General features: G+C 40.0%; 2 protein-coding genes across 3 annotated transcripts in view; both read left to right on the top strand.

Annotated features, from left to right (window-relative positions):
- The window catches only part of SLC25A31 (solute carrier family 25 member 31), a 41,295-nt gene extending 39,522 nt beyond the window's left edge, over window positions 1-1,773 (top strand). Inside the window, exon 6 of the mRNA XM_064583173.1 lies at window positions 327-1,773. Within this exon, the coding sequence (XP_064439243.1) occupies window positions 327-527 (201 nt within the window). The 3' untranslated portion in view covers window positions 528-1,773. The remainder of the gene's footprint in view (window positions 1-326) is intronic.
- Window positions 1,774-8,793: 7,020 nt separating this feature from the next.
- Window positions 8,794-12,164, top strand: part of HSPA4L (heat shock protein family A (Hsp70) member 4 like) — a 53,612-nt gene continuing 50,241 nt past the window's right edge. Inside the window, exons 1-2 of one of the 2 annotated variants that reach the window (XM_045880477.3) lie at window positions 8,794-8,862; window positions 10,141-10,338. In XM_045880477.3, coding sequence (XP_045736433.1) covers window positions 10,232-10,338 — 107 coding nt within the window. In that variant the 5' untranslated portion in view covers window positions 8,794-8,862; window positions 10,141-10,231. Of the gene's footprint in view, window positions 8,863-9,427; window positions 9,492-10,140; window positions 10,339-12,164 lie in introns of those variants that run through there. The other variant, XM_064585038.1, reaches the window with a different exon arrangement.

Here is a 12,164-nt window from a genome sequence, read left to right on the forward strand (position 1 = left end):
CTTAGTATCCAAACAGTTGATAGTTTTCTAGTTGTCTTTTTTGTTGTCAGTTTCTCACTTAATTGCAATGTAGTGAGAGGGTAAATCATAGCATGTGATGACCATCTTTTGAAATTTGTTAAGCCTTATATATAATCATTTTTCAAGTGGGCCAGAGAAGTATGAGTATTCTCCAACCACTGGGTGCAATATTCAATATATGCCTATTAATGCAACATACTTATTCAACAGAGTATTAATTTTATCTGTCCTTAGTGCTGAAAAAAATCTATCTTAAGATGAAAGATATTAAAATAATGGCAAACTATTTGTCTTCCCTTGTATAGAGTGGTGAGGCTGAACGGCAATATAAAGGAACTTTAGACTGCTTTGTGAAGATATACCAACATGAGGGAATCAATGCATTTTTTCGTGGTGCCTTCTCCAATATCCTTCGTGGTACAGGGGGTGCTTTGGTGTTGGTACTATATGATAAAATTAAAGAATTCCTTAATATTGATATTGGAGGTAGTTCATCAGGAGATTAAGAAATACATGTATTTAACTTGTTAAACATACAAATTATATAGCTGCCATTTATATACAATTTGATAGAGTGTTATTACTGTCAATATTTTTGAGAATCTTAATTCTGCAATAAAGCATATGCTTTTTCAAGGATTTTAAATACTAAAAATCAGATAAATGTGGGTTTCCTTCCTACTTAGACTCAAACTTTAATGAGACATTTGACTTATAAGTAGTATATGTTATTTCTATTAGTTTAAAATCTTTTTCTTTTGTGATGAAAAATTAAAATGTATACTAAAATCTAAGAAATGAAAGCATATTCTTTTTAAATGCTCTTCTCTTAATATAACTGTCTTCTCATCTTTTAAAATCATATGATATGACAAATATTTCTTAAAAGCTTATCAGGAGATGGCATCATATTTATGGGCAGAAGTAAACTTTCTTCTACAACATCTCTATTAAGACAGCTCAGGTATTACTATGTATAGTTTATTTTATCATATACCTGTTATAAGCACAGATTCTAGATCTGTTCATAAAAAATTGATGACTTTATGACACTATAAACATGTAGATGGAAAAGAAAAGATATAAAATGGTGTGTCTGCTTTTATCTTTAAAATAAAATTTGGCTGATGTGAGTATATCTTGGAACAAAAAATATACCTTTGAGAATTAGTTTGTGTCTCTGTATTGATAATAAAGCTTAAAACTGTTATATATGAGTTTTTTTTCCTTGATTCTAACTTCATTAATAATCAGAGAGTAACAAATTTTTTGTCAGAATTTGGAACTGACTTAAAGGCAGAAAACAGGGTTTCCAAGGTTTTATACAAGAGTCTGTCTTGTTTTTCAGAAATGTTGTAGAAGATAGTACATTTGAAATCCCTGAGATTTTAACATTTTAGCAAGTAAAGGAATGTTAAGCTAGAGGGGATAAACTATAGAGATTGTGGAGGCTGTGAATGTGCAGAAATAGAGTAGGTGAACTTCCTGGTGCACAGCGGCAAAAGTATAAGTATACATCTGTTTTGGTGAATTTTACATTGTTTTCTCACGGCAAGGTTTGCTAGGGAAAAAAAAAAGACAAAAAAGCAACAACAAAATAATAATATATATCCAATAATTATAATGTGGTATGAAAATATCTGATTTCTATTGGTGGGAAAAAAATCACATACTATTAATACTACTGTGATTTGTGGGGTGCCTGGGTGGCTCAGTAGGTTAAGTGTCCAACTCTTGATTTTGGCTCAGGTCATGATCTCATGGTTGTGGGATGGAGCCCAGCGTCAGGCTTCACACTCAGAGTTTGCTTGAGCTTCTCTCTATGCCCCTCCCTCCACTCACACTGTGTGTGTGTTTGTGTGTGTCTCTCTCTCTCAAAATAAATAAATAAAATCATTTAAAAAATAATACTGTGATTTGTGTCTATATTCATAATTGAAAGAAATGTTAAATTTTAGTTAAAGGTTAGTTCAAGACAACACCCCTTAATTCTGTCTATGGATCCCTTAGGGACATGGGGACCCCCTGGGTAAAGAACCCTTGTCCTAGAACATTGTACTCATTTGCATAGTCAAAGTTGGGTCTCTGGCTAATCTGTGTTCCCACTGACAGGAAAAGGGAAAAATAAATCACAGCAGGTGGAAGGGATTTTAACCAGGCAAGGTGGAAGTTGCACATGTTGAATATACACATTGGTGAGACTTTAGTCACGTGGCCATACTTAGTTATAAAGAGGATGGGAAATATAGTCTGTCTTTGAGCAGCCATGTGTACAAGACAAAATAATAGATTTTGAAAGACAGCTAGTAGTCTGCCACAGTCTCCTAAGTGACACTTTTGTATCCATTCTCACCTTGCTCTAATCAATTCTTAACACTGCCACCAAAGTATTTTTTAAACTCTCAATCTGATCATGTCAGTCTCCATCTATTTCAGTGTTCTAAATATAGTAGTACTTCCTGACTTGTAGGTCATCAGGATTGGGCGAGTTTGAGGGGCAGTTTTTGCAAGTAATTTAGGAGTCCATATGCCAATTAAAAATGAAAATTGAATTTTAAAGTAGGATTTTACGTATATGTAGCAATTTTGTTCATATATGTACAAGCTTAGGGGATTAGCAAAATACAGGATTGTATTGAAATGTTCTTAAACTTATGGTAGTACATGGACATCCTATTTCAATAAAAGCTTAAAAGAAGTTACTTGGGGGCGCCTGGGTGGCTCAGTTGTTAAGCGTCTGCCTTGGCTCAGGTCATGGTCCCAGGGTCCTGGGATCGAGTCCTGCATTGGGCTCCCTGCTTGGCAGGAAGCCTGCTTCTCCCTCTCCCACTCCCCCTGCTTGTGTTCCCTCTCTCACTGTGTCTCTCTCTGTCAAATAAAATCTTTAAAAAAAAAAAAAAAGTTACTTTGGGAGGCATAGTTTTTTGTACATTAAAAATATGTCTTCATTCTTAAAAAGGTAAATGGCTAGCCTGCAGGATAAATGAAAGACTTCTTATTCTTACTTTGGCATACAACATCCTTTGTGTTCTAGCTCTAGACTTCAGCTGTACATCATATCTGTCCTTCTAGGCATTGTAGGCTTACCAGTAACTTCTGATCCCCCACATACAATATGCTTTTTGATGCCATTGGACCTTCTTTTTCAATGTCATTTATCTTTTCTGTACTTTTTTTCTTTCTACCCATTAGCTCCTTCCTTTTCATTATCTACCTTGAAAGTTATTCATTTTTTAAAGCATAATTCTCAAGTTGCCTCCTCTGAGCTCTTCCTGCCTCATAGGATCCTTCCCTTCAGACAGGTGTCCCATTTCTAGCCCTTCAAACACAGAAGCTTCTAGACTTCAATGCAAATCTCTACCATACCATTTATTATTAGGGTGAATTTTCTAGTTATTTCACAACTATTGTATACTCTTTAGTTCAACGCCTTGACTAATTTTGAAGTATACAAAAACGTACATTCCATGCCCTCATAATCTTGCAAAGGTTATAATCTAGTAAAACGGACAAAACAAATAACTGGTGGAGAACAGAATGTGAAAAATATCATAAGAAAGAAAGGTACAAAGTGGTAGCAAAGGCAAGAAACAAAGTCAACTTGAGGCAGCCTTGGGAGGCCTCATGATACCTTCAAACAATATTGAAGATTTTAATAAGCATGTAAAATTTGAGCTATATCCCAGAGAAAGACAGTGGCACAAGAACTTGGTGGAGAAACTTGTCATATTTGAACAACAGTAAGTGGTCAAGCTGGCTAGGATAAAACAGTTGATGTAGAAAAGTGGTAGGAAATAGTTGGAAAAGTAAATTGTGGGTCAAACTGTGAAAGGCTTTGAATGCCAGAGTGAAGAATTTACACAGTGAAGAACCATCACTAATTTGTTGAACAGGTGAATAACAAAGTCAAAGCAAAGCTTTAAGAAGACAGCTTGGCACTGTTAATAGGGAAAAGACAATGTAGAGAGACCAGGAAGCAAATTACAGCAATAATCCAGTGGAAATAGAGATTCTGGATCAAATATTTACTGCAAGTATATAAGCTAAATATCTGGCAATATGGCAGATTGAATTCACACAGATACCCTTCCCCACAAACATAATGAACATATTGGATAAAATATATCCAAAAGGGTTTTGTTTTTTGTTTTTTTTTTAGTAAAAAGGGAAATACCAGATGTCTGCAACAAAGATTCTCAAGGCTAGGAACACTGCTGGGAGCTAATAATGTATAGCATCTCAGAGGATTCAGAAACATATACAGACCTTAAGGGTGCTTTCAACACCCACATGGAGATAGGAATTATGAGCTTGGGCCCTGGTAAGGTAAGGGGACTGAAACTGAACACATCATGTGTACTGAAAGCTTGGAAGGAGTGTTTTTTCTTTTTTTTTTGAAGAGAGAAGCATACGGCTATTCCCATATGCTTTCTTTTTTGTTTCAATTTTTAAATTCTAGTTAAAATATAGTGTAATATTAGTTTCAAGAATAGGATTTAGGGATTCATCACTTATATATAACACCCAGTTCTTATCACAAGTGCCCTCTTTAATACCCACCACCCATTTAACCCATCCACCTGCCCACCTCCCCTCCAGCAATCCTGTTTGTTCTCTATATTTAAAGAGTCTTTTTTATGGTTTGCCTCTCTGTTTTTCCCCCCTGTGTTCATCTGTTTTGTTTCTTAAATTCCACATATGAGTGAGAGAGTCCTATTTTTAAGAAGAGAGACTAGGAAAAGAGGCACCAAACCATAGTAGACAAGAGGATTGACAACCATCTCAAAGCAGTGAGTAGGAAAAAAGTCATCTCTGAGAAATCAAAACACCTAGGCTTGTGCCAGAACAAAGTACAGTTGACCCCTGAACAAACATGGGAGCTAGTGGTGCCAACCCCCTGCATAGTCGAAAATCCATGTATAATTTTTGATTTCCCAAAAACTTAATAGCCTACTGTTGACTAGAATCCTTACCGATAACATAAACAACACGTATTTTTCATGTTATATGCTGTATTCTTACAATAAAGCTAGAGAAAAAAAATCTTACTGAGAAAATCATAAGGAAGAGTATATTTATAGTACTGTACTGTAGTTAACCAAAAAAAAATCCAGATATAAGTGGACCTGTGCAGTTCAAATCCATGTTGTTCAAGGGTCAACTGTATATATACATAAACACTATATGTATGGTATGTGAACTCCAAACTGAAAAATTAAAACTGTTCTAGGACCAGTGAGACTCCTCAGGGTTCTGACAAATATAAAACATCTCTGGGACACTTCTATGACCCCAGGGTACACAAAGATCCCACAGTAAAAGTAGCCTTAGTGAAGATGAATTAATGGTCAAAATATTTAAATTTTATGAGGAAGTAAGAAAGTATGTTGTGGCAGAGTTGGTAGATAATCAGAATTAGCCCTCAAGAACTAAAAATGTGATAAAAATACTCTAAAAGATAACTATAAAATTAGAACGTTTAAAATGATTAATAGATTTTTTAAAGGAGAAATAATGAAAACAGTATGAAAGAACAGACAAGTTTGAAAATGAACATCTAAAATTGGTAGAGTGCTGGGGCGCCTGGGTGGCTCAGTCATTACGCATCTGCCTTCGGCTTAGGTCATGATCCCAGCGTCCTGGGATGGAGCCCTACATCGGGCTCCCTGCTCTGCTGGAGGCCAGCTTCTCCCTCTCCCACTCCCCCTACTTGTGTTCCCTCTCTCACGGTGTCTCTCTCTGTCAAATGAATAAATAAAATCTTTAAAAAATAAAATTGGTAGAGTGCTTGAGATTAAAAACATGACAAAAAGAGGCTAAGAGTCATAGAGGTTAGAATAAAGAGATCTACACATTCTAATAGGAGATCCAAAAGAAACTGGAAAGAAAGGGTGAGAAGCGATAATCAAGGGAATGTCTGAGACTACTCCAGAACCAAAAGAACACACACACACACACAAAAACCCAAAACCATTCATCCTCAGGTTAACAAAAGTCTCTGAATAAATTTTTAGAAATCCACACCTAGACACATCATAATTAAGCTACCAATATCAAAGGAAAAAAAAAAAAGACAAACTCATGACTTTTAAAGGAACAGTATTTAGTAATGGATGCCCAAAGATAAGGGAAGGTAACTCTCAAGAATTCTACACACAGCTAAATTATTAATCAAAAATTAAGGTAAGAAAAAATTTTTCAGAGAACAAAAAACCAGTTCACCATTCAGAGACCTTTATTTAAAGAATTACTAAGGGGCACCTGGATGGCTCAACTGGTTGGGGGTCTGCCTTCAGCTTGGGTCATGATCCCGGAGTCCCAGGATCAAGCCCCACAAGGGGCACCCTGCTCAGCGGGGACCCTGCTTCTCCCTCTTCCTGTGCTCTCTCTCACTCACTCTCTCTCTCAAATAAGTAAAATCTTAAAAAAAAAAAAAATTACTGAAAGAAAACTGAACCCAGAAGGAAGGAGTGGGATGAAATAAGCAACAAACAAATTGGTAAACCTAAATAAGCACTGGCTAAAAGACTTTTTGGTGGGGAAAGTGACGTAACTTGGTGAATTTGGGAATAATTTAGCCTTGGTCTCACTTATCTTGGGAGCCTACACACATTCTGGTCCATTCTTTCTTGGATTTTTACAGGGACAGGCCTCAATGTGGAACTAGGTGTTTTTTATAACTAGATAGATAAGTCTGCTTAATTCTGGGGTGTGATAATTCCAAGGCTGTAAGACACATGCATTTCTATAATACCAGTTTTATCAGTAATAATGCTGATATTTTTATCTCCATTGCCTACTCTTCTCAGTTGTTCAAAAATTGAGATATTCAGCTAAAATGGTATCTAGAAGGAAATTTGTAGCTACAAATATACATATTAGAAAACAAGAAAGACTGAAAACTAATGATCTAAGTGTTAAACTCAGATTAGGAGAAGAACAAAGTAAACATAAAAATATAGAAGGAAATAATAGCAGATGAAATAGAAAACAAAGACATAATAAAGAAGGCAAGAAAACCAAAAGCTGGTTCTTCTTACAAAGCAGTAGTAATAAGAACCATGAAAAAAAGGATTAAAATAATACTAAGAATGAAAAAGTGGATATATAACTACAGAAGAGAGTTTCAAAACTCAGAAGTGAATAATCAACTTTATGCCTACACATGTGAAAACTTAGATGGAATGGTAAATTGTCAATAAAAATATAAATCAATATTGATTCAAGAAATAATAGAAAACATAGAATATAACCACTAGCGAAACTTAACCAGTGGTCATCAATCTCCTAAATTCCAGGTCAAGATGTTTACAGACTTATTTTACCAAAACTTTGTCAAAGAAAAGAAAAAAGAGAGGAAACCTCTCACCTTCTATGAGGCCAGTATAATCCTAATATCAACAAGATGAGTAAAGAAAGGAAAATTTAATCTTACATATAAATGCAAACATTCTAAATAAAATAATCACAAGCCAAATCCAATATATCTAAAAATAATCAGAATGTCATGGCCTCACTAGCTTATCCCAGGAACACAAAGATATTAGAAAAATCTATTAATATTCACCTCATTAATAGATTACGGGAGAAAAAAAAGGTCATACCAATAGATAAATAACATTTGTTAAGTTCAAAATATCCACTTATGAGAAAAATTTAGCAAACTAGGAAAAGAGGATAATTTTAGTTTCTTACATCATAAACACAAGTATTTAACGTTAGGCACAAGACAAAGATGCTCATCATTACTGCTCATATTCAACATCAGAGAGTTTAGGCAACAAAAAACGAGAAGTAGAAGGATTAAAAATGAAGAAAAAATTAGTTATTTCTCAGACCAAATTTTTCTATACACAGAAAATTCAAGAAACTCTACAAATACTAGAATTTATGAGAGTACAGCACAGTTGCTGTATACATGGATCAATGTAAGTAAATCAATATAATTCCTATATTCTAGCAACAGGCATTTTTTAAAGCATATTCAGCTCAAGTCTATGTGACCCCACAGCGTGTCATGCTTTTAGCCACTAGATTCTATGATTTCCTCCCCGTAATTATGTAAAGAATGTGGTGGTAACCCCTTGCTCCTGACCTCAACTGTTTCTTTTTACTCTAATAGTTTAAGTGTTCTTCAATGGAACAATCATTCTCACACCTTCAAATTTTAGACAGAAAGCATGGATAAATAAATGGTCCTAGGAGAGTTTCAGGATAATTCTGGAAAAAAATCTAGATGGTGGCAGGCTCAAAAGGATGATGGCTAAAGAGGCACCTGAGGAGGAAAGCTGGAGGCCATGAGATGCCCAGTAGGACTGGGGGCCCAGGGTTCTGCTGGGGCGGCAGTGCCCAATCCCCGCTCTGCTGACGCACTGCCTCTTGGGAGACCCCTCCACCCAGTCTAGCCACATCCAAGAGGACCACGGGGTCAGCCAGGAGCGACCCGGCTTCCTGTGTGCTCGTGGCATGGGAGAGAGATGGGATTCTTTAATATAGAAATGCTGGAGTCAAAACACCACCATACCTTCCAGTTTCCTTAGTATTACCCTTGAAAATGGACTTCATGTTACTCATAGCAACAGCAGCAGGGGCTGTAGTCACACTTGCTGCTGCAGCTGTTGCAGCATTGATAGTAGTAAAAAGTCTAAGTTCTCTTAAGAAGAGAGCAAGTAGGGACAATGAGAGGAGTAAAAAAATCTATTTCAAGACGGAAACAAATAGGAAACAGGAAACACACAAACAATTGGGTAAGAAGAAACAGGAAACACAAGAAGAATTGGGAGAGAAGGAACAGGAATCCCATGAAGAAGTGAACGAGGAGAAACAAGACAGCCAAATTTTGTAAGTGTAAAGTATAATTTGCTTAAATTTCCGCTAGACAGCAGATGACGATCAAATGAAGGCAGACAACTGGACCACACTAGGCTCCTTTTCTGCGCATCAAAGGGCACAGTCTGGAAGCAATGCACTGGCTTGCCTGGTGTCATAGTGACAGAAAGACTTAAGATCAGTTTTATGTAAAACTGGTTTTCAGAGGTAAGGGTTAGTGGAGGAGACTGCATCTTTATAACGGTGTAAAGGAAGTTACATGAAGGGAAAGTTGTCAGTGTGCTCTTGTTTCCTGGCAGAAGTTTGTTTTTTGGCATTTCAGGCCCTGGTAAGGAAAAACAAAACCCTTAAATTTGTTCCGTTGGCTTTCACACAAGACTGCCGCGAGCGCAATGAAAAGGATTCCTTTCCCCGGGAGCGGCGGCGCCCCTGCAGGCAGGCGAGACTGCCGCCATGCGGCACAATGGGCGCCACCTCACAGAGCCGGGCGCGGCGGGCGCGCGGCAGGGGCGCGGCAGGGGCGCGGCGGGCGCGGCGGGCGCGCGGCAGGGGCGCGGCGGGCGCGCGGCAGGACCGCGCGGTCAGACTGCGAGCGCTCCGGCTGGCGGCACATGGGCCCCTCGGGGCGGCGAGGCCGGCGGGTGGGTACTCTGGCTGCGGGCGGCCCTTCGTCGGGAAAGAGTGAGGAGTGGGCGCAGGCCAGCCTCTGCCGGCCTGCGCGTCCCACTTCGGGCAAGCCTCGGCAGTATCCAGCCGCTGTGACAGGCGTGCCTCTCGTTGCCACAAACAACCCAAAAGGGATGCTTCAAAACACGTTGGCTAAGCGCGCGGCCGGCCGGCTGCCTCTCACCTAACCCACTCGCAGTTCTCCCAGCTGCCGCGCGATGGCGAGCAAACTACCTTCGCTTTGCGTCCTCTCCTCCCTGATCCTCCCCGCTCCGCCTTCTCCCTCCCACCCTCAGCTGGCTCAGCCGCCTCCATTTTCCAGATCTTTCTCGAACCCTCAGCTTCTCGGGCAGCCGTTGCCCGAGTACTGACGGAAGGGGCCGAAGTGGAGGCGTGGAGCAGCCTCGGGCGTAGAGCGGCAGCTCGCGCACCTCCCCGGCGGCCGAGCGCGCAGGCGCAGACCTCTGTAACTGCCGGTTGGAGGCGGCCGAACCGCAGTGGCGAGAGACCGAGGCGGCGGAGCCAGCGGTGCTGGAGGCCTCTGTTTCCTCCTCTGGTCCCGGACGCGCTGCCCTAGATTTAATGCGTAGCGACTTCGGGTCATCTCTCCTTTGCTTCTCGTAGGAGTCACAGTTATTCGAGCAACAGCTCGGAAGAGGACGCGGTTCCCGCACAGGAGGCTTCAGCACCAGCACCCCGACCATTGGGCGGCGGGATGTCCGTGGTTGGCATTGACCTGGGCTTTCTCAACTGCTACATCGCTGTAGCAAGGAGTGGCGGCATCGAGACCATCGCCAATGAGTACAGCGACAGGTGTACCCCGTAAGTGTCTTGGCTCGATCGTAACCCCGACCCTAACGAACGTTTTCTGCCGACCCTGCGTTGGTCCTGCTGGCTGGTTTCTTCTGCGCGCCGAACCTTGTGATGACAGGTGCGGTCCATCAACTGCAGTCTCTGGAGACCGCTGGTCGGCGGGCCCAGGTGGGAGTCGGACTCCGTCTCGCTGCAAAGCTGCTTTTCCTTAAGGGACGAGGGACTTCACTCTAATAGTTGGCGCATCTCCTTTCTGTGCCCACTCACGCCCACATCACCACCCCGGCCTCTGCTCCCCAGCGGGCCTGCTTTGGTTTTCGGGGGGTGGTGCAGAACCACCTCGACATCCCGAACAGATCTCTGAAAAGATGTCTGGTTACCTCTAGCAGGGCTTGCGTGGGATTATCGGCCGCGGGCGGGTATCTCCCATTAGCTGAGTAAAGAATTCTTCATTCTGCCCTTCCTTCTTTCCCCCATCTCTGAGTGAGAGCTTTTCAGAAAAGTAAGAGATGAAAGCTTAGACTGCACACACCAGAAGGTGAGTTGCAGGTTCATCTGGCCCAGAAAGCCCTTTTTTTTTTTTTTTTTTTTTTTGATAAGTTGTTGAGGTGTTCGAGGTTTTACCCCAGTGCCCTTGAAAATTCGAGGTAATCGGACTGGTTTCTAGTGGCGTATATTAATGATGCATTAATAGGGAGGGAATCGGGGATGGGAGTTGTTGGCCTCCTGTATTGTATTGGTAATATATGTCCATTAATGGAAGGCAGTGCAGCTAGAACCTATCAAAAGCGAATGTCTACAGAATGAACAGAAGAACCAGAGGCGGCTGTCCTGTATAAACAGGATTGTGGAATGATTCGTTTATGAACACTTAATGAAAGACTTAGGAGTGGCATTATGTCACGGAAACATGTTTCCACACGTTCCATTGTTTCTCTGGTCTGCGAAGTTTGTTGGCAAAGGATAATTAGACAAAGAATAATTAAGAGACAGGTCTATGAAAAACTAGGCTTTTATTGTCAGCTGCTGTTACTGGTAATTTTGTGAACAAACCAACTGTTCCTGTCTTACTTTCTGTGGAAAAGTAGCTAAACATCTTGATTTGACGCTTTAAGATGACCCAAAATATAATTATATAAATATAGATTAATTTTAAGATCAGTGTTAAGCTAAGCCTTTAAATGATAAAATTACTATGATTTTATGAATAATTTAAAAATATGTCGAGGAGATGTTGAAGAGTAGCCTACTTGAGGCAGTCTGTGCTTTGGTTTCTTTCAAAGAATATTCTGGAAGGTTTTATACCACGTTTTTCTAGATATATACATTATATTCTATTGAAATTTTTCATGTTTAAATTCTCAAATATGACCATAGATCAGTTAATCTTCATAGTACTGTTACAAGTTTTGCTTCCTTTTACGGCTTTTTCCAGCCTTTGTGCACAATGAGAGGCTGAAGCAGTAATTGTGAGCTGTTTTATGACTTTATGTCTGCAAGATCTTGTTTTAAGCCACAACAGATACGGGCTGCCAGAAAAGAACCAGTAATTCCATTGTCCTCTTTCAGCAGAATAGAGGTTAATGAGGGCAGTCTCTGGCTTCAGGGACTTAGCTTCATGGAGAAAAAGTGAGGGGTATAGGATGGACATTCCTCTAATCCTTAAAGCCTTATCCTAAAAGATCAGAAACCAAAACTGTAAGACCGATACTACATTTACGGCTCAGAAGTCTTAGTAGTGCCATGACTCTTTAAAGAACCTGGCCAGACTTACAGAGAGTTCTTTAAAAATTAGGCTGCTTATTTTCATGTTCTAGAAGTCTCTTTGCTACTAT

This window comes from Mirounga angustirostris, unplaced genomic scaffold, assembly GCF_029215605.1.
Source record: "Mirounga angustirostris isolate CCGP_5_RB_7025 unplaced genomic scaffold, mMirAng1.0.hap1 SCAF_2, whole genome shotgun sequence".
In the NCBI taxonomy this organism is placed as follows: Eukaryota; Metazoa; Chordata; class Mammalia; order Carnivora; family Phocidae; genus Mirounga; species Mirounga angustirostris.